At 50.0% G+C, this 25,647-nt stretch overlaps 11 protein-coding genes across 11 annotated transcripts; 7 read left to right on the top strand and 4 right to left on the bottom strand.

Annotated features, from left to right (window-relative positions):
• C8Q69DRAFT_406519 (DnaJ domain protein) lies at positions 1–1,391 on the top strand (the record flags this gene model as incomplete). The annotated part of the gene is made up of 3 exons (XM_028628122.1): positions 1–107; positions 162–1,171; positions 1,233–1,391. Coding segments are annotated over 3 exons (1,276 nt in total), but the record flags the coding sequence as incomplete, so codon positions are not given.
• A 329-nt stretch (positions 1,392–1,720) lies between these two features.
• C8Q69DRAFT_81827 (DNA damage response protein RcaA) lies at positions 1,721–4,399 on the bottom strand. The gene is made up of 6 exons (XM_028634065.1): positions 4,235–4,399; positions 4,118–4,180; positions 3,975–4,054; positions 3,773–3,924; positions 2,701–3,718; positions 1,721–2,650 (listed from the first exon to the last, which is right to left on the bottom strand). The coding sequence occupies exons 1-6, from the start codon at positions 4,269–4,271 to the stop codon at positions 1,862–1,864; spliced, it is 2,139 nt and encodes a 712-aa protein (XP_028482738.1). The 5' UTR covers positions 4,272–4,399; the 3' UTR covers positions 1,721–1,861.
• A 25-nt stretch (positions 4,400–4,424) lies between these two features.
• On the top strand, positions 4,425–6,384 carry C8Q69DRAFT_81358 (putative DNA damage inducible protein). The gene is made up of 2 exons (XM_028634062.1): positions 4,425–4,573; positions 4,629–6,384. Exons 1-2 carry the CDS (start codon positions 4,430–4,432, stop codon positions 6,306–6,308), a joined length of 1,824 nt encoding a protein of 607 aa, XP_028482737.1. The 5' UTR covers positions 4,425–4,429; the 3' UTR covers positions 6,309–6,384.
• A 530-nt stretch (positions 6,385–6,914) lies between these two features.
• On the top strand, positions 6,915–8,732 carry C8Q69DRAFT_447215 (hypothetical protein; the record flags this gene model as incomplete). The annotated part of the gene is made up of 1 exon (XM_028629189.1): positions 6,915–8,732. The coding sequence occupies one exon, from the start codon at positions 6,915–6,917 to the stop codon at positions 8,730–8,732; it is 1,818 nt and encodes a 605-aa protein (XP_028482736.1).
• A 621-nt stretch (positions 8,733–9,353) lies between these two features.
• C8Q69DRAFT_477468 (stress responsive A/B barrel domain protein) lies at positions 9,354–10,664 on the top strand. The gene is made up of 5 exons (XM_028631322.1): positions 9,354–9,415; positions 9,501–9,579; positions 9,677–9,830; positions 9,983–10,093; positions 10,202–10,664. Exons 3-5 carry the CDS (start codon positions 9,765–9,767, stop codon positions 10,355–10,357), a joined length of 333 nt encoding a protein of 110 aa, XP_028482735.1. The 5' UTR covers positions 9,354–9,415; positions 9,501–9,579; positions 9,677–9,764; the 3' UTR covers positions 10,358–10,664.
• Positions 10,665–11,866: 1,202 nt separating this feature from the next.
• Positions 11,867–13,668, top strand: C8Q69DRAFT_406407 (hypothetical protein; the record flags this gene model as incomplete). The annotated part of the gene is made up of 2 exons (XM_028628116.1): positions 11,867–12,329; positions 12,383–13,668. The coding sequence occupies 2 exons, from the start codon at positions 11,867–11,869 to the stop codon at positions 13,666–13,668; spliced, it is 1,749 nt and encodes a 582-aa protein (XP_028482734.1).
• A 545-nt stretch (positions 13,669–14,213) lies between these two features.
• C8Q69DRAFT_477451 (GPI mannosyltransferase) lies at positions 14,214–16,141 on the bottom strand. Its single transcript, XM_028631321.1, has 3 exons — positions 14,897–16,141; positions 14,739–14,846; positions 14,214–14,630 (listed from the first exon to the last, which is right to left on the bottom strand). Exons 1-3 carry the CDS (start codon positions 15,866–15,868, stop codon positions 14,319–14,321), a joined length of 1,392 nt encoding a protein of 463 aa, XP_028482733.1. The 5' UTR covers positions 15,869–16,141; the 3' UTR covers positions 14,214–14,318.
• A 950-nt stretch (positions 16,142–17,091) lies between these two features.
• C8Q69DRAFT_81409 (GDSL lipase/acylhydrolase family protein) lies at positions 17,092–18,627 on the top strand. Its single transcript, XM_028634064.1, has 3 exons — positions 17,092–17,458; positions 17,523–18,155; positions 18,221–18,627. Exons 1-3 carry the CDS (start codon positions 17,258–17,260, stop codon positions 18,449–18,451), a joined length of 1,065 nt encoding a protein of 354 aa, XP_028482732.1. The 5' UTR covers positions 17,092–17,257; the 3' UTR covers positions 18,452–18,627.
• A 34-nt stretch (positions 18,628–18,661) lies between these two features.
• C8Q69DRAFT_81355 (hypothetical protein) lies at positions 18,662–21,420 on the bottom strand. Its single transcript, XM_028634061.1, has 8 exons — positions 21,168–21,420; positions 21,029–21,042; positions 20,950–20,964; positions 20,719–20,871; positions 20,282–20,635; positions 20,057–20,220; positions 19,657–19,969; positions 18,662–19,602 (listed from the first exon to the last, which is right to left on the bottom strand). The coding sequence occupies exons 1-8, from the start codon at positions 21,188–21,190 to the stop codon at positions 18,803–18,805; spliced, it is 1,836 nt and encodes a 611-aa protein (XP_028482731.1). The 5' UTR covers positions 21,191–21,420; the 3' UTR covers positions 18,662–18,802.
• A 7-nt stretch (positions 21,421–21,427) lies between these two features.
• On the bottom strand, positions 21,428–22,673 carry C8Q69DRAFT_477435 (hypothetical protein). The gene is made up of 2 exons (XM_028631320.1): positions 22,651–22,673; positions 21,428–22,583 (listed from the first exon to the last, which is right to left on the bottom strand). The coding sequence occupies exon 2, from the start codon at positions 22,581–22,583 to the stop codon at positions 21,699–21,701; it is 885 nt and encodes a 294-aa protein (XP_028482730.1). The 5' UTR covers positions 22,651–22,673; the 3' UTR covers positions 21,428–21,698.
• A 1,270-nt stretch (positions 22,674–23,943) lies between these two features.
• C8Q69DRAFT_509656 (hypothetical protein) lies at positions 23,944–25,435 on the top strand (the record flags this gene model as incomplete). Its single annotated transcript, XM_028633119.1, has 2 exons — positions 23,944–24,915; positions 24,962–25,435. The coding sequence occupies 2 exons, from the start codon at positions 23,944–23,946 to the stop codon at positions 25,433–25,435; spliced, it is 1,446 nt and encodes a 481-aa protein (XP_028482729.1).
• Between the last annotated feature and the right edge of the window lie 212 nt (positions 25,436–25,647).

Raw genomic sequence — 25,647 nt, 5'->3', positions numbered from 1 at the left:
GAGGGCAACGCAGATTGGAGAAGCATACCAAGTTCTCAGTAACGAGGATCTACGGAAGCAATATGACAAATTTGGAAAGGAACAGGCTGTCCCGGGAGGAGGCTTCGGTTAGTAGTCGTGATCTTGAGATGGCCATGATTGATGTTAACGTCTTCTGGCAGAGGACCCGTCCGAGTTTTTCAGCATGATCTTTGGTGGTGAAGCCTTTGTCGACCTGATCGGAGAGATCTCACTGATGAAGGATCTTACAACGACCATGGATATTACGATGCAGGAAATGGAAGAAGATGAACTGGCCGAGGCAGCAGAGGAAAAGTTAAAGGTCCATGATGAGCAGACAGCCGCGGGAGAATCGGCTGCCCCGAAGGCAGAGGCCACCACCGAAGACCAGAAGCCACCTGTTTCGGGCCCGAGTTCGGGTACCAGCACCCCACGGAGATATCTAGGCCAGCAGGCGATCATGGATAAATCGGAAGAGGATGCCAGGATGGAAGCAGCTGGCCTGACGCAGGAAGAAAAGGAACTTCGCAAGAAGGAAAAGAAGAAGGGTGGCCTCACGAAGGAGCAGCAAGAGCGCCTGGCTGCATATGAGCTGGAGAGGAAGAAGGCCCGGGAGGAGCGGGTAGATACTCTTGCTCGTAAACTCATCGACCGCATCAGCGTATGGACGGAGACAGACAAGAGCGCCGACGTTACCCGTGCCTTCGAGGAGAAGATCCGTCTGGAGGTGGAAAACCTCAAGATGGAATCCTTTGGTCTCGAGATCCTGCACGCGATCGGCCAGACCTACGTTCAGAAAGCTACTTCATTCCTGAAGTCCCAGAAGTTCCTGGGTATCTCAGGTTTCTTTTCTCGGCTAAAGGATAAGGGAACTCTTGCCAAGGAGACGTGGACCACCATCTCGACAGCCATTGACGCGCAGATGACAATGGAGGAAATGGCCAAGCTGGAGGAGAAGGGTGGAGAAGACTGGACAGATGAGAAGAAAGCAGAGTATGAGAAGAAGGTCACCGGCAAGATCTTGGCAGCTGCTTGGCGGGGTAGTAAATTCGAGATCCAGAGCGTCTTGAGAGACGTTTGCGACAAGGTGCTCCACGACAAGTCGGTCAAGCTAGACAAGCGGATTGAGCGCGCCCATGCCCTTGTTATCGCTGGTAATATCTACCAAAGAGTGCGTCTTCTCGGTCCTACAATGTATATTGCATCTTCTGTACTAACACATTTGAAACCAGGCCGAACGTGACCCGGAGGAAGAAGGCGACTACATGGCTTTCGAGCAGCTTATGGCCGAGGCCTCATCCAAAAAGGGCAAAGATGAGAAGAAAAAGAAAGAGCACAAGAAGGACAAGTCTAAGCGTGAATCGACACCACCCGAAGCTGCATCATCATAATTCGAGATCTTAGTATGGTGTTCTCTCCCGCGGTCTGTTCTTTTTACAGCTCTTCTCTCCCCGACAGCCCTTCCTGTTTCACCCGTTGTCTTCTACACCCTTTCTCGGTTTCTCATTTGTCCTGTCTGTATAGACACATGCATGCACCCATTTCCAGCAAAGTACCCTCTCGATGCTCTTTGCATTGAGAGATTCTCCGAACGCAATTTTCTACTGCGTTTAATCTGAACCATTTCGAACACATATACCGTACGTATATATGCATACGTACTTTAATATAGACGTTGTTGTAGCTAGATGATCCTTCGAATCTTTCACGACTGTAGGTGTCCAGTCGCTTGTAATCTCCTAATGAAGTCCGCAGACAGTGAACGTCACCATATACACCTCATATTACAAGCGGAGAGATAATATGTACATGACAGACAAATCTAGCAATAAGCACACCTTTCATCACTTGAACTCGGCTCTTATCTTTTCCGACGAAACCGAAACCGTAGCTCGTTGTCACTGTCCGAGTCAGGGACTTCACGAGCCCTTTTTTGAGTCCGTTGACTCCTTGGGTTTCTGGGAGGCGGGGGCGTTGGATCTTTCTGGATAGGCTGCTGGGATATAGATTCCGCTATATCTGACTGCGTCAGTTGCGGCTGACTAGGTTGTCGCTCTGTGTTACTGGCTCGGTCCCGCGTGCTGCTGTCAGGAGTACTGCGATTACCAGCCCAGTAGATGTCTCCGACACCGTAGTCTTTCCGCTTCACCTCCTCCAACGGAACAATGACGGTCTGGATACGGTTGCGGGGCATATTAAGATCTCCTTTTCTTCGAAATTTCTTGAAATTCTTCCTCCCATTCCATTGGTCGTTCCACCGATTACCCTCATCTACTGTCTGAGAGCGCACAAACCTAGAAGGTACTTCCATTTCCTCGACGATGACGAGATTCTTCATCTGCTCTATGCTCATGTCTTGCAGGGAAGCTTGGAGAGACGCTTCTTCTTCACGGAGTTGCTCCTGAGCTGCGTTTTCTTCAGCTTCGCGGTGCTGCCGCGCTGCTTCCAGGACGTCAAGCTTTTGACGTTTCGGCTTGCGGATTACTTCTTTAGGCGCGATGTTTTCTTCTTGTCGGTTATTCTGACTAGATTCTGCGCGTCTCTTCTTCATCGCATTGGCACCGGGAAGCAAGCTAGCCATCATATCTTCCTCGTCAGTACGTGCTTGGCTTTGGATTTGCTGACTGGTCGCTGGTTCCATTTCCATATACTGTATCCAATCGTCAGCTTCGTCTTTCTGATCATATCGTGAAGCACTACCTGAGATTCTGGCTGAGCAGATTCGCCTTCCTCCAGCGTATACACTGGGATGGATTCCATATCGAAACCATCATCGAAAGTTTTCACTTTGCTCACAAAATTGTGGACCCGACGGCGCTTCCTGGGTTGCTCAACTGCCTCAGAGGTCTGGGTATCTTGCTGAGGTGCTTGCTGAGACTGGGCTTCCCTGTCCATAGCAGGTGTCGGTTCTGAAGGTGCTCTAGGAGGAATAGCTTCCTGGCTGGGTTCTATCTCTCGGGGAAGAGGCCGACACAGAGACGACGCATCATTCCGCAGGATAGCATCCAGGAACTCACTCTGTTCTATGACGCGCTGATCCATCATTAAAGCAACCTGGTTTCCGAGTTCAATAGACCACGATTCATAGCGTCCCTTTGCACGGAAACGAACAAGAACAACACCTGGGCCTTCATGTTCGCTTCCCAGCCCTTTCTGGCCTGCAGCACTTCGCATGAACTGTATTATTTCTTCTGCGGTGGTGACGCCGTTTTCGATCTGATAGAACAATGCCTTGCCGTGGCCATTCGTTATAGGAGCCTGTAGATTCTCAAACTGGGAAGTGTCGCAGAAGACAAAAGTATAGCCTTCGAAAACATTGATGCGATCTTTATTTGGTGCAAAGGCTTCCGGGGGTCTCTGGATCGGCTCTTTTCCTGGAGGTGGAAGGTGTTCGGAAGGATCTGGCCAGGCTGCGTCGAAGTTCTCTTCCAGAGGAGATAGCGACTCTATATTCTCTAGGTCCCCTGGCGTAGCTGCATATACTAAAGCATCGACGTATGAGTCCTGAACGATGTACTGGCCATTTATGAGAGCTTGGAGTCCCTTTGCCGTGTTTCGCTTGTTCTGCACGACATGGGTTGTCTTCCCGACCACATACGGAATGATAGTCTTGATATCCAAGTCCTCCAGCCGTGAGCGTATGGGCCCTAAAGGGTCCTTTGCTTTTAATTCTTTCGACGAAAATGAAAAGCTAAGGACGGTAGATTGCCATCGAATCCTATTGTACCGGTCAAGCCGTGTCTAAAGCACTTTGTTCATCTGGAGCTTATACCTCAATGGATTCTGGTATCTTCCCAGGATGATTGTGTGTTCCTCCCCACTGAGACGTTTCGAAAGGCCTTTTATCTGTTCTCCATCCACAGTGGTACCGCATTTAGATCCCTGGTCACTGACTGTGATTTCTGATTTGGTATGAATATGCGACTTGCAGAGCGGTTAGCGGATGCGACATCGAAATTGCGAGGCAGACTTACACCATCGCCAGGTTTCACAGGAGAAACTTCAATAACGAGATGTTTTCTGGAGATAGAGGCATGTTGTATAGCGTGACGTACTGCGAGAAGTTGGAGGTTATTAGCAGATCTTGGTTGCAATAGCTGTTTCAACCGGGACTCACCTCCGTCCTGCTTGATGCGACCGAAGAGATACTTCTTCCCGGGTTTCAGCCATACGCGTCTACCTTAGCAAGACATCAGCGAGCTGCATTTCGAAATGAAGTAAATCAAATACTTACCTTCCAGGAAATCCCCTTCGGAATCGAGAATCCACATGCTGACCTGTTTAGATTGCAATGGAGTTGACCGACTCGCATTTCCAATGACGACGAAAGTGAGGTGCACGTGACGCGAACAGCAACGCGTCCTCACGTGATGAGGCGTTCAATATGATTGCCTGCTTTGGAGAACATTCCTCGCAGCGCGCAGCATCAATGGATCCAGTCACCCAAGAGCCCGATGTTGCAGCGCCGGCAGTTGACGCTCCTGATACTGATGGTACTCACGATACTCTCAAGTACCATCTTCTGGGGCCGTCTCTGACCAAGGCTGGCCAAGATACTGTAGATCAGCGGAAGGTGAGCGGCGATTCTGCACTGCTCAGTAGCTTTCATACTAAGCCAGATGATATAGGTCTCAGAGATCATTTATAATGCATCAAAAGGATCTAAATTCTTTAACCGGGAAGAAATCCGGGACCAAATCCTCACAGAGAAGGTCAAACGCATCCAAGCCGAAAAAGCATGCCTAGAACGCCTAGATTTATCCCAGGACCTACGAAAGGCGGACGACTATCTCGCTGAATTGGAGCTAAATCGGGATCTATCCCAGACAATTGTACATGTCGACTGCGATGCGTTCTTTGCAGCTGTCGAAGAGCTCGACCGGCCTGAGCTAAAAGAGGTACCGATGGCCGTAGGCAAGGGTGTTTTGACAACCTGCAATTACCATGCCAGACGATTTGGCTGCCGCAGTGGAATGGCGACCTTTGTCGCCAAAAAGTTATGTCCGCAATTGATCTGCCTGCCGCAGAATTTCGATAAGTACAATGCTAAAGCTGAAGAGATTCGTGCGATTTTGGCCAATTACGATCCACGCTTCGAGAGCGCGAGTATCGACGAGGCGTATCTTAACATCACTTCCTACTGTGCAGAAAATTCGATTGATCCACAGGAAGCCGTCCAAAAGATGCGCTCTGAGGTTTTGGAAAAGACCAAAATTTCAGTATCCGCAGGAATTGCACCTAATGCGAAGATAGCCAAGATCGCGTCCAACAAAAACAAGCCCAATGGCCAGTTCTACGTCCCCAGTCACAGAGATGCCATGATGGAGTTTATGAGGGATCTTCCTGTGCGCAAGGTGAATGGTGTCGGGCGCGTATTTGAGCGCGAGTTAGATGCAATAGGGATCGCAACGTGCGGCGATATATACCCTCAACGAGCATTCCTAGCGAGATTGTTCGGAGAAAAAGCGTTCCATTTCTTGATGGAATGTTACCTGGGTCTTGGACGAACGAAAATCCAGCCTGCTGAAGAGTATGAGCGAAAAAGTGTAGGTACCGAGAGTACCTTTCGGGAGACAAGTGGCGCAGAGGCACTGCGAGAAAAGCTTCGCTGGGCGGCGGAGGAACTAGAAAAGGACCTTGCCAGAACGCAGTTCAAAGGTCGCACGCTCGTATTGAAGGTGAAGCTGCACACCTTCGAGGTCTTGACACGCCAAACTGTCCCACCAAGAGCAGTATGGCTAGCGAAAGACCTCTACGCATTTGCACTGCCTATGTTGGTCAAGTTGGAGAGGGAGATCCCAAATCTCACGCTGCGGCTCCTAGGGCTTCGATGTACGAACCTCGTCAGCACAAAGAGAGTCGGAATTGACTTCTTCGGGATACATGCTCAAAAAAAGCAGACGTTGCCGTCCTCCGTGGATGCCAGCGGTGAGCGCGAACTCAACGCTGAAGAGGAGTTTGAGCATGCGGCACGCCAGGAGAGACAGGATGAGATGAATGAGCTAGAGAGCCTCAGTCAAGAGGTTTCACCTTCGGCGGGATCCCATAATCTCGGGTCAGACATTTCAGACGCAACGAAGGACGAGTTCTGGGAGTGTCCTATTTGTTCCCGACCTCAGGCGGCGGATGACAAGACGTTTAATGAGCACATTGATTTCTGCTTGTCGAAGCAGACTATTAAGGAAGCGGTCCAAGGGGCTTCACGAGAAGCGACACCAGCACCGTCACAGCCTCGAAAGAGGAAAACAGCCCTCAAATCCATCAGCGCGGAAGGGGATAGCAGACAGAAACGTCTATTCTTTGGATGAGAATGGATCAATGGCGACAGAGCTCCTCTGTTCCCGCGAGAGCAAGAAGTTGAAGTCTAGTCAGAGTCCGAAGTGAGATTGAGATCTACCAACGAAAGCTCCAGAGGACTCGGTGGCCTTGGGAATTACAGTCTTCTACATCACTGTCCGATTCAGAGGTACCCAGATCGGTTCTCGCACGATCCAGAGAGAATCTCAGCCGATGTTCTCCGTTTATTCGAGTGGACACCAAGAAAATCAAAAGCAAGATGTATATATATATCTCTGCTGTTACCACCTGAATTGAATCGACTGCCTGTATCCTCCATCTTCAACAACTTCAACATCTTCACCGAGTGGAGCAGCCGTTGTTGACGTGTGAAGTGGAGCGCCACCCTGCCCGTGCGCGCTAAACCCTCCTGGGGCAGCGATGTTTTTCGACCCGTGGGACAACAAGCGGACAACACTCCAGTCCTCCACTTCCCCCTTCTTACTTCTACATCTGCCAAACCCCCCAATTCTCCCTCGCCTGATTCTCCTGGCTGCGTCTGATCGCCCCGGGAGATAGTCTTTCATAGGCTCTGGCCACCATGCTTGCTGATAGTCGTCCGATCCCGCAATGCCATGATGCGCGATCAATTTCGTCGTTCGCCCACGCTGAGAACCGCCGTTCCCGCCGCAACTATGACTCCAGATAAACAAAGCAACGGCCCTTCCGGCAAACCTCTCACTCCCAGCCTCAGTGCCGCCTTTAATAGATCCAGCAAAACACCCCTCACACCCAAACTTGCCAGTTCGGGAGGCTACCTGACCCCTCGACGACCAGCGTACGCGGAGACGACTTCCCCGATTGCCTCGAGAGAAGACGCATCCAACACAAACTACCTCAGTGCCAACGTCACTCCCCGCTCTGGTCCGCGAAACTCCAGACGGGATGGCACAGCATCGCCCCCGGTGACGACCAGCCCTGGAGCGGCATACTATATGCAACAGACGACACGGTCTGCTCCCTCTGTATCGACGGGGGGTCACCGGACAGAGCGTAGCCCCGGCCGCGGCAATGCGAGGCTAGAGCCACCACGATCCCTACGCGAAAAGAGTAGTTCGACAGAAAACTATCATCAGAGCGCCTCCTCGCGCCCCGATTCGTCCTGTGGAAGCTCCGCGGGATCCCCTATGTTCTTTCGTGCTGATGACGCACGGTCCTCCGTTTCCTCCTTTGAACAGGATAGTCGCCCCAGATCATACGTGAAGACCACGCCCACGGTCGCCTTCCTATACTCCAACGGGCCAAAAGAGAATTCCCAGACGGACGACCCGAACAAAGCATTGCCTGTCGCGAAACGGCGGTCTACTGGTCCACCGCGGCCAGTTGTCGCTAGCAAAACTCCCCCGGTCTTGTCTCCTCGATTGAGATCACCACAGCTACCAGATTCAAACAGCCGCCGGTCTTTCGATGGGCATCTTCTAGCTAGCCCCCAGATTGACGACTTTGCAGAGAACAAGCCCCCGCGCTGGCAAGCCTCATCTCCGAACAGTCCGGAGGAAAGGCCGTCGAGCGTTGTCGGCTTACCCACCCCTCACAGGAGAACCATAAGTGTTGACTCGCCACATCAGACCACTCCTCATCAGGAGAGACGAAGGGCCAGCTCCTCTCTGTCGCCGGCTCTTATACCGTCCGAGGCTACAGCGGCGACCGCGCAGACACCAGAACCACGTCCGAGAATTACAAGCAATGGTTCCTCCTTCTCTCTAGAACCTTCCGCCCCTATTCCATTGGCGCAGAGCCCTATTAAGACGGACGTGAATGGACAGGATATCAGTGATGCTGCGGCCACTGCGCGAACGGAGCGCAAGGTCTTGGACCTCGAAATAAGCAACTCGTCGTTGTTGGCAATCAACCGCACGCTAGAACGTGAACTACGGAAGCAACAGGCGGAACTGCGGCGTTATCGACGATTGAGTCGATCCGGCCGTCTGTCTATTTCTACCTCACTCCGCTCGACATCCGGAACTGGTCTCTCGATTGTCAGCGAAACGGACGATGGGATCAGTGAACAGGCTGCAGTCCACACACCTGAAGAACTTTCAGATTCAGGCGATGACGAGTCATCCTTCGCAGACGACAGCAGCACCGCTCCAGATGAGAAACGATTCTCACTAGATCTATCTAAACATCAGGAATTATTGGTCGACAGTCAGAAGATGAATCAAAGCCTGAAGCGATGCCTGGGGTGGACGGAGGAGCTGATCAAAGAGGGCAAGAAAGCACTCGAATACCATGTGACAGTAAGCGATGTTGAGCTTGGTGGCCGGGTGCTCGCACCGGATGAGATGAGTGAAATTGGAGAAAGCGCAAGAGGCCTTTTGAGTCCGAGCACAGAGATACCCCCTGTTTATTCTGATTTTGATTGGGAAGGGCAATCCGAATCGGATGAAGCCTAAGTTTGTTCTATGGATGCCACTCCGACAGGCAGGTCCAGTCTTTCATTTCATTTCGGGCATTAATTTCTTTTGTGGTCCAACCATACTGTTTCTATCTCGATTTCTTTCTTTTTCTTCCTTCGCTGTCTCTCCGATGCTCTCTTCACTGTTTGACGGCCGTTCATTTTGCATTCTATGCGGCGTATATCAAGTAAAGGGAGGTGGTTCGTTTGCCGGCGGTGTCCCCGAGTTTCCATTACGAAGGCGTTGGTCCGGTGATGGGCATTGATTGAAGTTGATCCACGACATTTCGACTGTTTTTGATATCCCGACACGCGAACATCCCCAGCTTTGCGACAGTCTTTTGTTTCCACTATCGTACCGTACAACAGCGACCCTTTTTGGTTAATAGGATAGATACCCGCGGCGTCTCAATTGATTGGTTTGTGTCTCCTCCAAGGAGAGTTCGGAGAACTGTCCAGTGTGTTTGTACTGCTGTATGTTATATTGATCATAGATCCCCTTTGGTGGCCTCTCTCTGATGTGGGGATCGGACTTTGTGGCGGGGACAAGCGGGGCAGTTCCTCGACCTTTTGTGATTTATAATTCCCATGCTCTCTGTAGGAATAACATCAGTGCTATATGATCCATATGTAATGAAATGGTATGTCTCTAACGCAAATTGCTGAAATCGTAACTCCGAAGTATGTGGACATGGGTTCTTTTAGTTTCTTGTCAAGAGTATGAGTATTCTGGACTTATAGTTAACCAGTTAGTTATCTCGCACAGGAAACATGAGTTCACGTAAGTTCCAGTGGAGGCAGACTTAAAATTAGGGTGCCCCCATCTTCGATGTGTTAACTACCAGGTAGGTACTGTATATGCCGCTTATCTCCAGGAGTAGCTGGAGGATTTATAACCCCGGAACAACCACGTAACTAACGCTGTCTTTCACCCTGCTCAAGCACTCCTCTTACCCCGCTCTGTTCCTTTCTCTCTCGATCCTTCGTATCATCATCGTTCGCTTGTATCAACGTGGTAAACGAAACCAAGATGGCGATCGTCCACATTGTCATGTTCCAGTTCAAGCCAGATGCCTCTGAGGCGACCATTCAGGATGTATGTCTCTATTGAAATTCACTGCTAGTCAAGCGATTCGAGCAGTCGTGTCTTAATACCTACAAAGCATCGATATCTGCTTGACATCATATGAGATTGTCCTAGACATCCATAGGCCGCAGCTAACGTCTGTTTCGCGCGGTGTTTTGCAGGTGGTCGACCGCATGCTGTCGCTCAAGGACCAGTGTATTCATCCGACAACGAACAAACCATATATCAAATCCTCTGCTGGTGGGAAGCAGACTAGCCCCGAGGGCAAGTCGGTATGTATTCCAATCTTTGGCCCCCCAGCACTTGTCTGCTCCGTTCCCCTCATGTAAAGGTCATTACACCGTCCACCAGTCGATAACCAAACTAACTTTGTATTCCAGGGAGGGTTCACACACATTTTCGTGGAAGAGTTCGAGACTGAAGAGGATCGAGACTATTATACTCTCAAAGACCCTGCGCACCTCGCATTCGCGAACTCCTTGGGTGCAGTGGTTGAAAAGGTGCAGGTGGTCGATTTCACCCCGGGTGTGTTTTAATTTATATTCCGGACGAGTTTGCGGATGAAAATCCGGGAAATGCAGTACCGCTTTTTTATATCAATTCTCAGTAAAGTAGTTTTCTTTATTGAACTTTAAATGTATATATAGTAAGTAGTACACGATATATTACGACTACGGCGGCGCTGGGGATCTGTCGGCCAAGAGCAGATCGTCAAAGCTTCGATAGTCCGTAAGTATCACACCCATCAAGTAACACGGTTTGCCGATTCGTCTTCCCCACCGGAAGAATCAAGTGGACTTCTCCAGTTAACTACTCTAGTTGCTCCTCTGATCAGGATACGACTCAGTAACCCTCCATGTTCTCTCTAAGTTGTTGTCGGGAATGCATGCCGATGTTTCCCTCTCTCCAGCGTCATGTTTCCATCCCTGAAATACTCCGTACAGAATTTAATGAAGACTGGCTTGGAAAGAATGGGCGTGCACAGACAATGCTCTCAGCATCGCTTGAGTCTGCGCCGCAGTCGCGTGCGAATTCAGCCTCGTTATCCTTATCATTGGACATGGCGATCCTGTTATCTGTAATACCAGCGCCAGACTTCTCAAGACCAATAGTAATAACTAGACTGGTTATAGTTGTCGATCGTACTCTGCTTAAACACAACTGCCTCAGGCATATCTATGCGAGGTCAGCACAAAATAAGTAAGTAACTAATCAGTTGACACAACTGTACAGTACATATTGGTGATCTCTGTAATGATGGATAGAAAAGGTTGTAATGAAGCCGTCGCAGGAGGCGGTCCTTGAAACACCGGCTAGGAGATAGCGGTGTCAGCCTGGACGAACTCCCCATCTCAGAAGAGAATGCTGTTAATTATTATACTACTGTAGACTGTCGGGGCGGGGATCAGAGGCGTGGTGGACCATCCGGTGGCTTCTGGAAGGGAGAGAGAGAGAGAGAGAGAGAATAATGATAATCGCAGATGCTCCTCGAATCCCTTTCAGCCTCGCCCGTCTCTCTTGTCGCTTTTCCCTTCTTTCTTCCTCCTCCCTTTCCTCCACCAGGCTTTCCCTCTCCAACTCCTCTCCAGCCAGCACTTTGATTTCTTCTACCCAGGGCGCTCTACTCTACACTGAACTATCGTCTATCTATTCGTGTTCACCTGGCGCTGCCCGATCCAGGCTGCCTGACTTGTCACCCCTCATCCTCCCGGCGTGAGACACCGACACACGACAGACCTCCAACGAAGCGCCCGTCTCCGCCATGGACCACGCTGGCCTGGCTTGACACGACTTGGCCCCCTCTCGTTTGCGTCTCTCGAACGACTGTCAGTCCTGTCTCCGTTGTCCATCGTTTATCTTGGCCGTCGCCCATTCAGGCGATTGCTATTGCCCTCCGAACCCGCCGGCCGGTTATCGATACCCTCTCTACCTCCGCAGATCTTTGATCGCCCTGACGACCACAACAATATCACGCTTCTTTCCCTCCATCCGTTTCCTTTTTCCTCGTCTTCATGTCATCTCGCATTTCTCAGCATTCCGGTCTCATGATATCCACGCTTCCTCCACCTCGACCCGTGTCGGTCAATTCGTTGGCCCGCGCGCCAGCCACCCCTCCACTGCCGTTCCAGAAGACGAGCCGTAGTACCAGCGCAGATATACAGATCCTCGATGGCCCTGATCTGAGCGTCCTGTCAAATCCACACGTGCAATGCCATGGCGCCTCGGACACAGAAATGACTGATTCTCAATGGACCCCGGCGGAGGAGCCGCGGTCTCAGCAACGCTTCGAACTGCGCTTTGAGAATCTGCCCGTGGAGATACATGATGCCATTCTCGACCATCTGTTTGGCGAGCGAGCATCTACCCTGACTACAACCACCCCTGGAAAGTCCTCCGCCCGGAGCTGGAGTAAAGCTTTGCGCCATCCGCGACGGAAGGCGCTCTCGAATCTTGCGCTGATCTCACCAATATGGAGGCCTCTCGTGCAGGATCGTATTTATAGACATAGTAAGTTCTGTTGCTTCTGTTGAATCTCCCCTGTTTATTGACGGCTGTTATAGTCAAGGTGAAGGGGACAACGGATGCCCTCGCGGAGTGCGGGCAATGGTTCCGTGATCATCCTCATCTAGTCTCATACGTGAGACACATTGAGGTCTGGGTGCCCGTCTGGGGGAATCGGACAGCGAAAAATGCCTCACCGCATCTCCCTCCTTCGAGACGATACAACAATGAAGACACTGGTCTAGCCGATGTGGCTGCGGTTCTCCAGGCTACGATGGCGGGTTGGGACGATTCGGACACAAATATGAGTGGTGGAAGCAGCTCCAATTACCACTACGCCAGCCACAATGCAACCTTGGAAGAGATCTTCAACCATGTCCACACCTTTTTTCCAGAAGCCCGGATCCTCACCCTTGAAGGAGGTCACTGCAAGAAGCCTCCGATGATTCGGCATTTTAGGAACGACCCCTCTGGCAAGAGTGGATTGGAGCGCCTAGCGGTCTTGCCAAATATTCAGACGTTTGTTATGCGTGGTGCCTGGAACATCATGCGAGAGTACCGACATTGGTGTAACCTCGCCGAAGCGTTGCCTTCATTGCGGGAATGGCATTGCGCTTACGCAAAACCTAAGATCGAAGGATACGACACAATCGCCAAAGTACTGATGAACATGCCATCGACGCTGATGCATGTGAACATCAGTCTGGAGGGTTTCTACAACAAGGAAGGCTCTCAGCATAACTGGTTCGGTGATAGCCCGAGTGAGCAGCACCTGTGTCGTTTACTTGGGCAGGTCGCCCCTCACTTGGAGTCACTTACATTTACGGGCAAGGTTTGTGCTTGCTTTTTTAGCACTGCTCGCAGCTTGATGGCGAACAAACAGGCCGAGTCGAAGCTCAAGTCGCTTGATCTGGTGGTCAAGACTTGTTGCCGGGATCGTCGGGCGGATCCAACTACCCCCTTACTGGATGACGCCTCGGGCATTACGAACCTCAAATTCATCCAGTCGTTTGAGAATGTCATTGTCGGTGCGGTACGTGCGTTGGATACATTACTCCAGCTGGAATATGTCCGCATCCGGTTTATCGACCTTGACTCCGCCTGTCCACTGCTGAATCCCTACTTCCAACTTGTAAATAACCGGTGCTCCGGATTATGGAGCGAAACGATACTGGAAACGCTGCATGAAGTCCGACCGAAGGCACATTTTGTTGAGCTTGCGGATGGGATCTATCCGCAATATGGCCCGAACCATCAGATCGTCGGGGCGATCTACCCCCGAACGCGACCTCTCAGTATCAGGGCAAGCGCATATAAGATAATCGCCGATGCATCAAAGGCGTGATAGCGTAATATTGTGGGAACAACAGCACTTTATCCATGATGCGTTTCCTTGTGACTTATTTGTGACACAGCTATGAGGGGGGTTTCTTTTATCATGTCTGATCTTTGCACAATACCCGATCTTGTTGATATAATCATTGAAAGAGATTCATCTCCTCTTCTGGCGTTTCCTTTGATTCCCATCTTTTTGGGGTGCGTGTGTTCAGCAAGCAGGGCTTCTCTCTGTTGCAATTATTCCCATGCTATTACCGAGTAGCCCTTAATATTTCTGGCTGTAGTCCTCGTGTTCCGTTGCCATCTGGGTGGACGGTTAACTGGACTTCATCGGAAAGCAGGACACTGCAGAGACAGAAGATGTACGTGGCGCTGCATCGATAGAGTAGGAATGGGACCAGGTAAAGCTCGGAACGGCGTTCTCTTGCATTGGATGGTTAAATGAGGAAGATAAGAAAGGCCTACGACCTAATCAGCAAGCTATCAAATTGAAATCTACATCAATGAGCTACTGCAGTTGTGAGCTTCGTAAGGAACTACTACTTCTAGGAGCTGTCTTTTTTTTTGCTGCGGTTATTTCTGCTTTTATGATCTGGGTTTTGCCAACCTTGACCGCTGGCGATAGTACTGTGCTTTTTTCGGATCTATCAAGTACTGCTATTCGGCTCCTCCATCACCCAGCGCTTTCAGATCGTTCATGTAAGCCTCGATATTCCTTCTTTTCTTCTCATCAAATTTCTCTGCAGAAGTGACACGGCCTGTTACTTCCGACCTCTGCCCATCTTCCCTGGTAGTGGCAACTGCGCCGCGTTTGCCGGTGTCCTGCGGAAGAGAACCCACATCTGCGATGATTATTCCCAGAATCCAGATATTCACAGCAAAGAAGAAGAGCGACGACAGCCAAAGCCCAGGTACGAAACTGGAGATGCCTAAGAACTCGAGCTGGAAGCCTTCATAGAGCCACAGAGCCTGTGTCCAAGTTAGATTGTTTTCTTGATATGAGTAGAATCGCACAGTGGAAATATTCCAGCGTTCGACCTGTAGGAATAAAAATAAAAACCGGTGAGTAATACGGACCTGAGCAACAACCCATAAGAGCCCAGCTGAAATGCCCAGGTACGGCCTCTTGATCAATGATGAATTCGGAAGGTATAGTGGTAGGAAGATCAAGTACCACAAAAAGTACTAGAGGTAGTTAGCGATTGTTTCCAGGAGAGACGTCAGAAATCACACACCTGACTGGTGCAGACTTTATTAAACGCCACGAACGCAAAAGTCTGCGCAAGCATTGCACCCGGTAAACTTCGCCTGGCCAGAGCAAGCGGTATAGCTACCGCGGAGAGGGTTAATTGTGGAATGAAGGCGATCGACTCGAAACCAACGCCGGAGTTTCCAGCTGCGGAGAGATAAAGGAGGATGTTATAAGGCGAGAAGTTGTGTCGGTGATCAATGCGAGTGAGATGGTGGAGGTAGGTGTGTTGCATAAAGGGAAGTCCGTAGAGGATGTACATTGACAGATTGAGAGCGGAGAAGGTCGATAGTGCCGCAAAGGTAATTGTGATGCGGTCAGGAGTTGCGAGACTCAAGATATAAGATATGACTCCTTGCGAAGTCTTCTTGTCCCGAGTTTCGTGGTCTTTGTCGGCATCCAACCACCAAAGGATGGAAGGCCCGTAAATAAAAGGGTAGATCTTGAAATGTACTCCCAGGCCGAGCAAAACTCCAGCTAGGGTGACTCTCCTCTGCAAGACAGCCCACAGCAACGCGACGACCATGACGCCCAGTAATCCCTCTGAGCTACCACGAGTGCTGATCGTCGCCACCATCGGGTTGAGCAACCAGATGCTAGCATATTTGAGCGCTCGAGGACCGCTGATGCCCATTTGATCTCTCAAAACACGAACGAGTAACCAGCCAGCGACCATATCCGCAATGGCGAATAGAACCTTTCCGAAGGAAAACCACCCATTCCATGCGGTGGGCAAAAGCATCCATGCCAGAAGAGGCGTATAGCGGTACGTGTCCCTGACATAGGGTGATGCACCGCGGGAGACGAAGCGCGCCGCATCAGTAAAGACCATGTAGTCAATGTCTGTATATTTCATGGCAGAGTGGGCATCTTGATAGAGGCCATAGAAAAGGAGGACGACGCGTAGCGCCCCTGCGGCAGAAAAGATGAGGCCTGGGGAAGAGAAGAGCGAATGCATGTTAGACCAGACGAGCAGAATTCGGCCATGCAATCATTTGAGCACGGGGAATGGCAATATAAAAAGAAAAAGCAGACACAAATAGAGGTATTTTATGAGCTTCCTCAGAGGCGGACAGAAAACGCGAGAAACAGATAACCGGCTCGATGGTCGCTGACGGGCAACAACTTGGGCCTTCCTGAAGAATCAAATAAATACAAAAAAGGAAGTCAACTAGAAAAATAGCAGAACAATCTGCCTAGAAGTGCTCTAATCCCATAGCAATTCAAATCGCTCGATGAGGCCAGATGATAGGCTTGAGGTTTGGCGGCGTTGCGGAACAGATGCTGAGTCAGCGGATTCTATCCCAGCCTCGTTTCTTCCTTTCATTTCAGTTCATTTCATCTCACGCAAAGCGATTTAGTCGAATAGCAAATATGGCTATCCTCCCCTGCTTTATCATAAACTTGGAGGAAAGAACAGGATATCCTCGAAATCCGTTTAGTTGATCAGTGTATATGTTGCTGCGACCTGCATGAGCGGCATGAGGAGCCTCACAAATATATAGTTAGTCACTACACTATCCGTGCTCGGATGATGCTCGAAGTCCTCTTTTACAGTATCGAGCATATTCTACAAGAGATCGACTAATAAGTGCAGAACCAGATCTCTAGCTTGCCGGATGTTCTCTTTTTCGTCTCATTTAGCCTGCGGTGATCTTTCGGGTCGAGGGCACCAATACTTATTCAAGTGGAGCAAAGCCCGGGCCGAGTGACTTGTCAGATCGACTGGGTACTTGACTTGTATTGGTCTCGCCAGAAAAAGCAAACTGTTTATCGATCATCCAGAGGAAACCCTGAGAGCAGATACGGGAGATCGGCTCTCTACCCAGCGATTTAACACGAACGGCCCAAGGGTCCTTCGTTCGGCCGCTCGCAGCCTCGTCGGACATCGTGTGCTCATGCTGTGCCGTCGTTGCACCGCAGAAGGGAGCCGATAAATCCGCTGATTGGCAGGTCTGCGTATAACCTCATCTTGAGGCCCCCATATAGCACGATGATCGTCGATCCGTCCCATGCTAAAATCCAACCCTGAGTATGTTCCTGAGTGGGAAATCAGGGTCTAATTAATAGTTCCCGCTTCTCCTTTGGTTACATACAATAACTCTCAGGGTAGTATGCAAACTAAGAGTGATACCATTGAAACTTACTAGCAAAAGATCGACACATGAGCGCAACGAAGCGATGGGCGGTGATGAGGATCAGATATAATGAGGATAGACCTCTGGAGGGAAGGCTTTTTTCTTCTCAGTTGAAAGAGAATGTGGAAGCAAATGCGCTGGGGCTCATCTCACTCTGTTTACTATTCGTTTGACAACCCAAGTCGCTCATTCTCAACCTCTACGCGACAATGAAACGTTCCTTATCTCTTTTCCTGCCTGCCTTGGTTCTACACTCAGCGCTCGTAGCGGCAGATTTTCCCGCTGCATGGAAAACTTTCAGTTTCACGAGTCTGGTCGCTTTCGGGGATAGCTATACCGACGAAAGCAGACTGAAATACTTCGAGGATCACAATGGGGAAGCACCTCCGGTTGGCTGGGTAGAGCCTATAGTATGTTGGAGGCAATATGCACCCCCATTGTGGTCATTACGCTGACATAGACCACCTCTCCAAGAACAACAATACATCCTCGGGAGGATACATCTGGCCACGACTGGTGGCAAACGACACCGGTGTAAACCTCTATAATTATGCTGTGAACGGAGCCGTCTGCTCCAACAAGATCACACCTCGTTGGTACTCAACGATCAATGCCGACTTCCCATCCACACTGGAATATTCTATTCCCGCCTACGTCGCAGATAGTAACCACGTCACCTCCGATGGGGAGCAGTTCCTCAATATCCCGCCATTGGAAACCGCTTATGCGGTCTGGCTCGGGGGAAACGACCTAGGCGTAGGCGGGTTTCTGGACGATGCGGAAATCCGCGGGAAAACAATCCCGGATTACGTGGAATGCATCTACCAGGTCTTCGACAAGATCTACCAGAATGGAGGACGGTTTTTTGTCCTTATGAACAGCTCACCGATGCAACTGGCTCCGCTGTTCGCGACGCCTGAAAATGGTGGTGTCGGATCTGACCATTACTGGATTCACAAACCGAAAAACATCACTGAAGTCAGCTATCGTATGCAGGAACATATGCTGATGACAAATGATGTCTATAAGTATAAGACGCCATACGAACTCCTGATTGCCAACAGGTATCCAGGAGCACATTTTGCTATCATGGATACCAATTCCTTGGTAAGAAAACAAGCATTAGCTTACTTTTCTCCCCTGTTCGAACTAGACCTGACAGGAATTTGCAGATCACCGATATGTATCATAACGCAGACAAGTACCTAAACTCGCCAGCAAATGTCACAGGGTATCTTCGACATTGCGGCGGGAATCATCACGGCTGCGAAAACCTGCCTAGTAATAATAACTTTTTTTGGTGGGATGAGTTGCACCCCACGCAGTCCATCCATGCAGGGATCGCGGAACAATTTGTTGCAGTCGTTAATGGGACAAGCCAGTACGCGACTTACTGGGGTTGAGCTCTTGGATAGCCCAGAAACGAAAGTAGACGGAAATAATGAACGTTACCGAATACAACTTCCAATATGATGAGTATATGCTCGCATGAATATGCAGGTCCCAAGAGATGAAACATAACGTATACCGGAGAAGGCTCAGGGCCACATCCTCACCTCCTACAGATGGAATATGCACATATGGTTCAATCAGACTTCCTACATGCCTTGAATATGCTATATGCCAAGAACTGCCTGCGCCGACCTATATATGCAAACGATAAGAGCCGAAGCTTTCATATCCAGAATTTCCAGCACCTATGAACATCACATTCATACTACTTCCCGCATTCCAAATTGACAAGCTCGCTTTTACTATGTGGTCGTGGAAGATGATCGTTCCCATCCCCATGCCTTTTTCAGGTTTGCTTGCATGGAAGCTGTGGGCCACGCATTGTCTTGATCCGTTTCGATGAGCACATCAAGCAGGGCCTGCTGTTCATGGGCATCTGTGAACCGGTCACCGCACATGGTGATGGCGATCGTGGCGGTTAGGAGGGAAGGTGGGCATTGTCTGTTCGATACGGCTATTCCACAAATTTCCAGGACCATTGATTTGATATTCGAATCCATGACAATCATTGCCTCGCGCTGGCCTAGGCCCAATCGCGGGACGTTGGGTTTATACACGGTAAGCAATATCATAGCGAGAATCATATGCTGGATGCCTGCGATGTGGAAATCCTCAGCATACCAAAGCTGAGGGAGTACTTCATTTTTAGACCTGTCAGGCTCACGGTAATATGTCGGTGCAAAGGACCGCGGATGGTACTTGAGCCATTTTCGTGGAAAGTCAATTAGTTCCTCATATCGAGCGTGATCCTTTGTGGAGGTGTCGTTGAAACAAAACTGAAGAACGTCGGCACAGAATATAATCAAGCGGTTAGCCCATATATGATCTGGAGCTGGTTCCCAAGATCGATAGCTATCGCAGAATGTGAGAGGGAGGCGGAATGACCGCTGTTGCAAAAATGCCATGTGGATCTCCTGACGAACGCCCACCCAGAATGCCATTTGCCGGAGTCCATTTCCAGTAAATGCGGATGCGGCTTGCGCTTCTATGAACACTTGAAGGCCGCGGAGGGCGGTCTCTCCAGACAGGCCTCCTAACGGAGCTGGATGTCAAGTTAGGACCGGTGAGAACAAGGAAGCTATATCCGAGTACATACCGTCTATTTCTTCGTAGAAGCGCAGAATTACCACGGCGGCCAATAAGTTCTCGTCCATGAGGGCATCAGGGTCGTGGGAAAGTGACCTCATCTGCGATATGCATTTGCTATGATAATACAGTGCGGTTTCTTCACCGAATCTCATAATACGTGGAAGGCTATACTTGATCATAACTGCGGCGCGGCAATGTTTCGGGAGCGTACAGAGATGCCTCGCGGATGCCGAAAGAATTGCGTTCAGTAATGGTGGACACGTGCAAGCCTTCTGCGGCACAGCTCTTGTGAAATGCCGTTCGGGATCGCAAAGATCAAACTATAGAAGTCGATCTTCAAGTCAGTAGATTTCGAGCGTGGGCAAAACGGACGACGCAGTTCGATTTTCGCGCATAAGGTGCCATACCCATCTTGCCAGGTTCTCAATAAAATATCTCAATAGACATGCTTGCTCCACATCCAAGTTCGGCCAAATCGAATCCTCTTGGACAAATAATGGAGGAAATAAACTATGCGAACGGTCGTAGCGCGAACTTGTGGGGAGTGGCGATTTGAAGGAACCTGTGTTCTCTGACAGTGACAAAAATCTTAGAAGTGATCTGCCAGTGTTAATGAAACGAGAAGGGCTTACCAGGAGACGTTGCTGTGGCCTGTGATTGCTGGGAAACCTTAGCTGTGCTTGATGGATGGCACCACATGGCCGCCTGAGAGATGCCCAATTGAGTGCTTTCTGGCGATAGAACATCGCCGTAGATGTCTCGTAGGGAGCCCGACGATTCTGAAGAGAAGATAGTTGATCCATTTGTAGGCAGCAGTGGGAATGTTGTTGGTACGTTGGTAGATGGCGGATACGATTCGATCTCGGAGGATGGTGATGCGCTTTTCCCTTCGTAATCTGAGCCTTGGGAATATACTACGAGCGAGTCTCGCCGATAGAAGGCCACCAGATCCGGCGTCTCATCTATGAAATCGAAGCTAGTTGTCCCTGGAAAACACAATCACGTTAGACCAAGGCTGTTACCAAGCCAATGCAATTTTAGGAGAGTAGAGGTGATACGGGAACTCTACCATTAGCCGACGGGTTCATCCATATCTGATCTCGCGAGAACTCCGAGTCGTATTTCGCCGTCGAGCCATGTCGAAACTTCACTCTTCGTGGATGGCGCACGCACTCCTGGCCTGCTTTGAGACAGCGCTGACATGTTGTTCCACTGTCATCGCCTAATAGATCGAACGCAAAGGAAGCTTCTATCAGTCCAAGACCACCTTTCATAACTTATCATGGAGATCTGTGCTTACATTTTACATGGTTTCCTCAAAGTTGCACACGGTCAGAATCCGTCATCCACCACTGTCCGCAGACGATGGCGCAACTTACTTCGACAATTTTCACTTTATGGCCGGCAAAGACCAGTCAGCAAACAATTTATGAATGGACCATGGGACGGAGGTATCACCAGTAGTACAAGGAAGAGAATGACGGTAATTCTGGATGGGGCTCAGGGATCCATGCTCACCAAGGATCTGGTCGGCTTGACATTATCGCTGCACGTTCCGCCTGATATAGGTCATTGTGCCCTCATCCTGCAGGAGTTCGTCGGGAAATCTGAAACCACAGTAATGACTGAGCTATTGGATTAGCCCTTGTATAGATCAAGGGAGAATGCTGTCTGCAGTGAGGACAACGACGGCGCAAAGCTGGAGAGAACAAAAGGACGAAGCCATGGTCGGCTAATGTAAATCAGTCAAAATCCCCATAGTCAGATCGGGGAATGCGGGGGATCGCGGGGGTTCGAACGGCGTCTTTCCCCCATGCGGAGAAGCTCGGCCTAGATGATGCGAAACGGGGAATCAATATAATTGGCAAGGCGCCTGGAGATGTTCCCGCTTGCGCCATGGTTCGTAATTGCAAGTGAATATAATCAGAGAGGTATCGCACTACTACCGTGATGCTGGTTGGCCAGCCTAGAGTGAGGTTCTCCAGGCCAGTTTCATAGTCGCACATAATTCAATATAATAATTCAGTGAGAATAGTACATCGTAGCGATTCAACCAAAAAAATACTCCCACCAGCCTTTTTTCCAGGAGCGCCCAAACTGGTGGTTAATACAGGCGTGCGGACTATCGAACCACTCGGCTTCACTATGCCTTTGACCATTTCCCCATACACTTACCGGTAGGACCAAGAGACCGCCCATCTCCCTGCCTGGTGCAGCCTCAGACGCATCGATCCAGAGTGGATGTTTCAACCTGTGGAATGCCGCCCAAGTCACGCGCCTTTGCACTGTATCCGCATGAGACCTGAGATCCCCTATGCCGGAATCTGCGCTGACCGATGTCTCAACTAAAGGATGTGTAGGTGGCAGGGTCTCTGATAATACGTCCAGGATCGCGTCCGTGAAAACGCCAGGGCCCGTGACTTCCAACGTTGTCCTTTCATCGTACCTGGGGCGCAGGAATGTTTTCCTCCGAGAATTATGCCTTTTGGTGTGGGCCAAGACCCGGACGATTGCCCGTCTCAAGAGCGGACTGAAGCGCCGGGGAGCATACATGTTGTACTGAATTAGGCCGTAGTTTCTGCTCCAATGCCAGTCGCGCATCAACGTAGGCGAAGCGTACGGTTCATCGATTTCGATCCCTAGAACGAGTGAGATATTTGGCTGTAGAGAAGCCCTATTTCGGTAAGAAGACGAGAGAGGCTGAAAGAGAGGCTCCAGTGACGGACAAGACAAAATTGTCCGAGCTGGAAACACATCGGTGTCGGCGTAATAACCACCATGGTACCAGAGGATAAGATATCGCAGAAGGTCTGCGCGCATGACATCGTGGGGATAAGAGCTGTAGAGTTCCAATAGATCTGGAACCGTTGAAAGCGGTCCCTTAATGAACTCGATTGCCCAGTCCCTTGTCACCACCTGTTCGATAGATGTCATCTACCAATACTTGTGATCTAGCTGTGGCTAGGGAAGGTCACTTTGCTCACGTGGCGAAGCTACATACCGTCGTTGGCCATTCTGGGTTATACTCTTGGAAGAGTACGGAATATGGGTTTCTATCTCTAGTATTCGATCCTTCCTGCAGCATGATCTGCCAAATCTTCTTGGTCGCACCAACATCGCTGCCATCTTCCAGAGCCGTCTGCTCCAGTGACTTTAACGCTTCGGACAGCTTATATTCATAATCCAGGTCTGGATTTTGCCGAAAGGGCGACCGGTACAGGAAGCTCGGCTTTATTTCGACATCATGTAGTGGAGGCGGCCGGTGGGCGCCGGTATCGTTCTTGCGCTGGGGCGGAGTAGGCGTTCTGTACAGAAGCAGACAGAACACAGTAATGAGTATCAAGAGAGCGCGCCAGCGATAGATCACGCGCGGACAAACGCGGTCCCTTGAAGTCGATAGCGGCCTTCGACGCCAAGGAAACCGGTCTTCTTGGTAGGCCATCATCCGCCAGAGATCATAATAGCTAAGACGGAGAAGGCGTCGCAGCGCTCAGCTTCAGGAATCATGGGATCTGGCCACACAAAGGAGGCAGATAGGATGTCGGTCGAGCAAGTAGCCATCTTACAGGATCGAGGTGTCCCTGCGATGATCGCGATCGCGATGGGAGGGCGATGATGAACGAGGTAAGTTGGAACGTCGATCGGACAGTCAGCTCTGGTGCCTGAACAACGCTAAAGAACAAAAGAGAAGGAATCGTCAATTCTCTGCCGCGCGTGGAGCCGCGACAATAATAATGTTCTACAGTATGATATAATTAAGCCCTCCACTAACTAACTGCCACACTTAGATGGGTTTCTCGTGGGTTTTTTTTGTCCTTGCTTTCATACCTGACTAGACTACTCTGACTCGCGGAGGCTTCTCTCTGTTGAGCTCATCAGATCAAGCGCCCCCATGGCTATCCGTGTAGAACGAAAGGGTCGATCTGATCTGCTTGTTTACAGGATTCTCGCTCAAAGATCCGTCATGGGATCATGATCGACCACTAGAGCAGCCCGTGCCGATGGTATGGTGATAGTAGTAGTCATTTGGTTTGTCCACATCAGCTGCTCGCCGTCGACAGCCATGGCGATCCTGCGTCGATATTTATATCTCGGACACCATATGCACCCTAGTTTTGATAATGTATTGATTCTAGTATCGTAAGTATTGCGTCCAACGCTCCTTTTAACCGTTTAAAGATGATGCAGATTGTCATTCAGAAGACGTTACGGGCAAGGCAGCGAGGTCATTCGAGCTACCATCACGAAATCTGCCGTACGAGGTCTTATCTATGAACCTCGTCAAAGCAGCAGGATGGTTGAAGAGAATGGAATGAAAACCAAAATCTACAATACGACAAATACACCTCCCACGGCGCCACAGCATCGCATTGGGTTGCGTCCCATCGCGCCACAGGACGGTGATCCAAACCTGACGAACTCTCGATTGCTGGTGAACCGGAGACGCATATATGAGAGACACCTACCAGGTGATGCTTATATATCAGCAAATGTGGAACGTCTGCAGCATGGCTACTTCTCCAGCTCGATCATTTCGGAGGCGGATATCGACTTCGTTGATTTCCTAGCTGTGAACTTTGTATTCCACCCGTCCGACTCCAAGTCGCATCGATTTAAAGCTGCCACAGTCACAGCCAGTATTGAACATCATCCGCGAGATATTATGAATGATGGTCGTCATTTGCGCGAAAACCCACGTTTCTTGATGTACGCGCCCCATCTGATTTACGGTGCCGTTTCTCCAGAGACACTTCAATGGAATTTCAACTTGGCTAGCTCTTTTGGTATCACCAATGCCCCAGTGACTGCCTTGTTGAGCCCATCTGGGGGCCTGAAAGCACAGTACAAACTGTATGAAATGATGAAGATCCAGGGGTCGTTGCGCACTTTGGACAGCCCTGACAATCAGGAATATCATGTCAACGATGGGAAGATCGTTTGGTCGCTGACCGAGAACGCGTTGCAGCGGTCAGGCCTTCCGAGGGAGTTCACTTTTGTGATGCTGATCCAGAAACCTCACTTGGACAGTAGACTCAAATTCTCTCTTGAGATAGAGCCGGTCATAGACGCGTGGTTTGGTAACTATCCTACCTGGTGGTTGGATTTACGCCGATATCAACGACTCACGAAACGATTGATCAACTTCCGTCATGAAGTTGGTCAGAAATTCGAACCAATACAGTCCCGCAGAGGGTTCAATTTCGCTACATTAGCTTCATCTTTAGAAGACTATGTCGTAATGCCTGGCAGTACATATTCGTCCCAGGTGAGTCCCCTTTGGAAGTTATATCTTCTATCCTAACAATGCCCAGGTATCCCCAGATGGCGTCGTCGATGACTCAACAGCATCTGGCACGGGGAAACGTATGGGTGGTGGATCCAACTCTCAAGCTACCATGCCTCCTGGTTCCGGTTCACGCTACATTAACCGAAATATACCGCCGGTCGGGAAGCATTTTGGAGGTCTCCCTCTGGCAGCAGAAAGCATTCGTTACATGGGCCAGGCCCTTGCCTTATCAAACCCCTCAAGTAGCATGTTGAACATACGAGTCCTCCTGGAGAATCGACACTCGCCTCTGTCTGCTCTTCACGCTGAAAAGCAACAGCGCTCATCGGCCGCTCCTGTTGCGAGGGAGAGAACCATCCGACGCTCACCGTCTCGGGAACAATTAAAACAGGGAGGCAACCTAGAACGAAATTCAGACAGACAGCAGGATACGATGTCAACTATAAGCAGGAAACCTCCCTTTGCGAATATTAAGCATTATTCTTATCATCGTTTCTAGCCGCAATTCACATTTTTACAGAAATAAGTATCCAAATGTCATAGTTATGGTTCGGTGGCAAGGCGTGCATTTACTTTCTGTCGACTTTTCGTTATTTGGTATATTTTCCGGGGGTTTCCCTGGCCTTAGAGAGACTCCAGTGGAACTTGCACATCTAGAGCAGGATAGTAACATAAACTAACCTAAACGTCTCGTTAGAAGAATACATTATC

This window comes from Paecilomyces variotii, assembly GCF_004022145.1.
Source record: "Paecilomyces variotii strain CBS 101075 chromosome Unknown C8Q69scaffold_11, whole genome shotgun sequence".
NCBI classification, from domain to species: Eukaryota; Fungi; Ascomycota; class Eurotiomycetes; order Eurotiales; family Thermoascaceae; genus Paecilomyces; species Paecilomyces variotii.
The sequence above is the reverse complement of the archived record's forward strand: the minus strand, read 5'-3'. Positions and strand labels throughout refer to the sequence as shown.

Coding starts and splice junctions, on each gene's coding strand:
- C8Q69DRAFT_81827 (XM_028634065.1), bottom strand. CDS start 4,271: ATGTGGATTCTCGATTCCGAAGGGGATTTCCTGGAAG. Junction 4,055..4,117: donor TCGCATCAAGCAGGACGGAG/GTGAGTCCCGGT, acceptor AACTTCTCGCAG/TACGTCACGCTATACAACAT. Junction 2,651..2,700: donor CTGCTCAGCCAGAATCTCAG/GTAGTGCTTCAC, acceptor GATTGGATACAG/TATATGGAAATGGAACCAGC.
- C8Q69DRAFT_81358 (XM_028634062.1), top strand. CDS start 4,430: ATGGATCCAGTCACCCAAGAGCCCGATGTTGCAGCGCCGGCAGTTGAC. Junction 4,574..4,628: donor ATACTGTAGATCAGCGGAAG/GTGAGCGGCGAT, acceptor CAGATGATATAG/GTCTCAGAGATCATTTATAA.
- C8Q69DRAFT_477468 (XM_028631322.1), top strand. CDS start 9,765: ATGGCGATCGTCCACATTGTCATGTTCCAGTTCAAGCCAGATGCCTCT. Junction 9,831..9,982: donor CTGAGGCGACCATTCAGGAT/GTATGTCTCTAT, acceptor GGTGTTTTGCAG/GTGGTCGACCGCATGCTGTC. Junction 10,094..10,201: donor CTAGCCCCGAGGGCAAGTCG/GTATGTATTCCA, acceptor TTTGTATTCCAG/GGAGGGTTCACACACATTTT.
- C8Q69DRAFT_477451 (XM_028631321.1), bottom strand. CDS start 15,868: ATGCATTCGCTCTTCTCTTCCCCAGGCCTCATCTTTTCTGCCGCAGGG. Junction 14,847..14,896: donor ATAAAGTCTGCACCAGTCAG/GTGTGTGATTTC, acceptor AACTACCTCTAG/TACTTTTTGTGGTACTTGAT. Junction 14,631..14,738: donor TCTTATGGGTTGTTGCTCAG/GTCCGTATTACT, acceptor ACTTGGACACAG/GCTCTGTGGCTCTATGAAGG.
- C8Q69DRAFT_81409 (XM_028634064.1), top strand. CDS start 17,258: ATGAAACGTTCCTTATCTCTTTTCCTGCCTGCCTTGGTTCTACACTCA. Junction 17,459..17,522: donor TTGGCTGGGTAGAGCCTATA/GTATGTTGGAGG, acceptor CACCTCTCCAAG/AACAACAATACATCCTCGGG. Junction 18,156..18,220: donor TCATGGATACCAATTCCTTG/GTAAGAAAACAA, acceptor AGGAATTTGCAG/ATCACCGATATGTATCATAA.
- C8Q69DRAFT_81355 (XM_028634061.1), bottom strand. CDS start 21,190: ATGTCAAGCCGACCAGATCCTTG. Junction 19,970..20,056: donor TTGAGAACCTGGCAAGATGG/GTATGGCACCTT, acceptor CGACTTCTATAG/TTTGATCTTTGCGATCCCGA. Junction 19,603..19,656: donor CTTCTACGAAGAAATAGACG/GTATGTACTCGG, acceptor CTTGACATCCAG/CTCCGTTAGGAGGCCTGTCT.
- C8Q69DRAFT_477435 (XM_028631320.1), bottom strand. CDS start 22,583: ATGACATCTATCGAACAGGTGGTGACAAGGGACTGGGCAATCGAGTTC.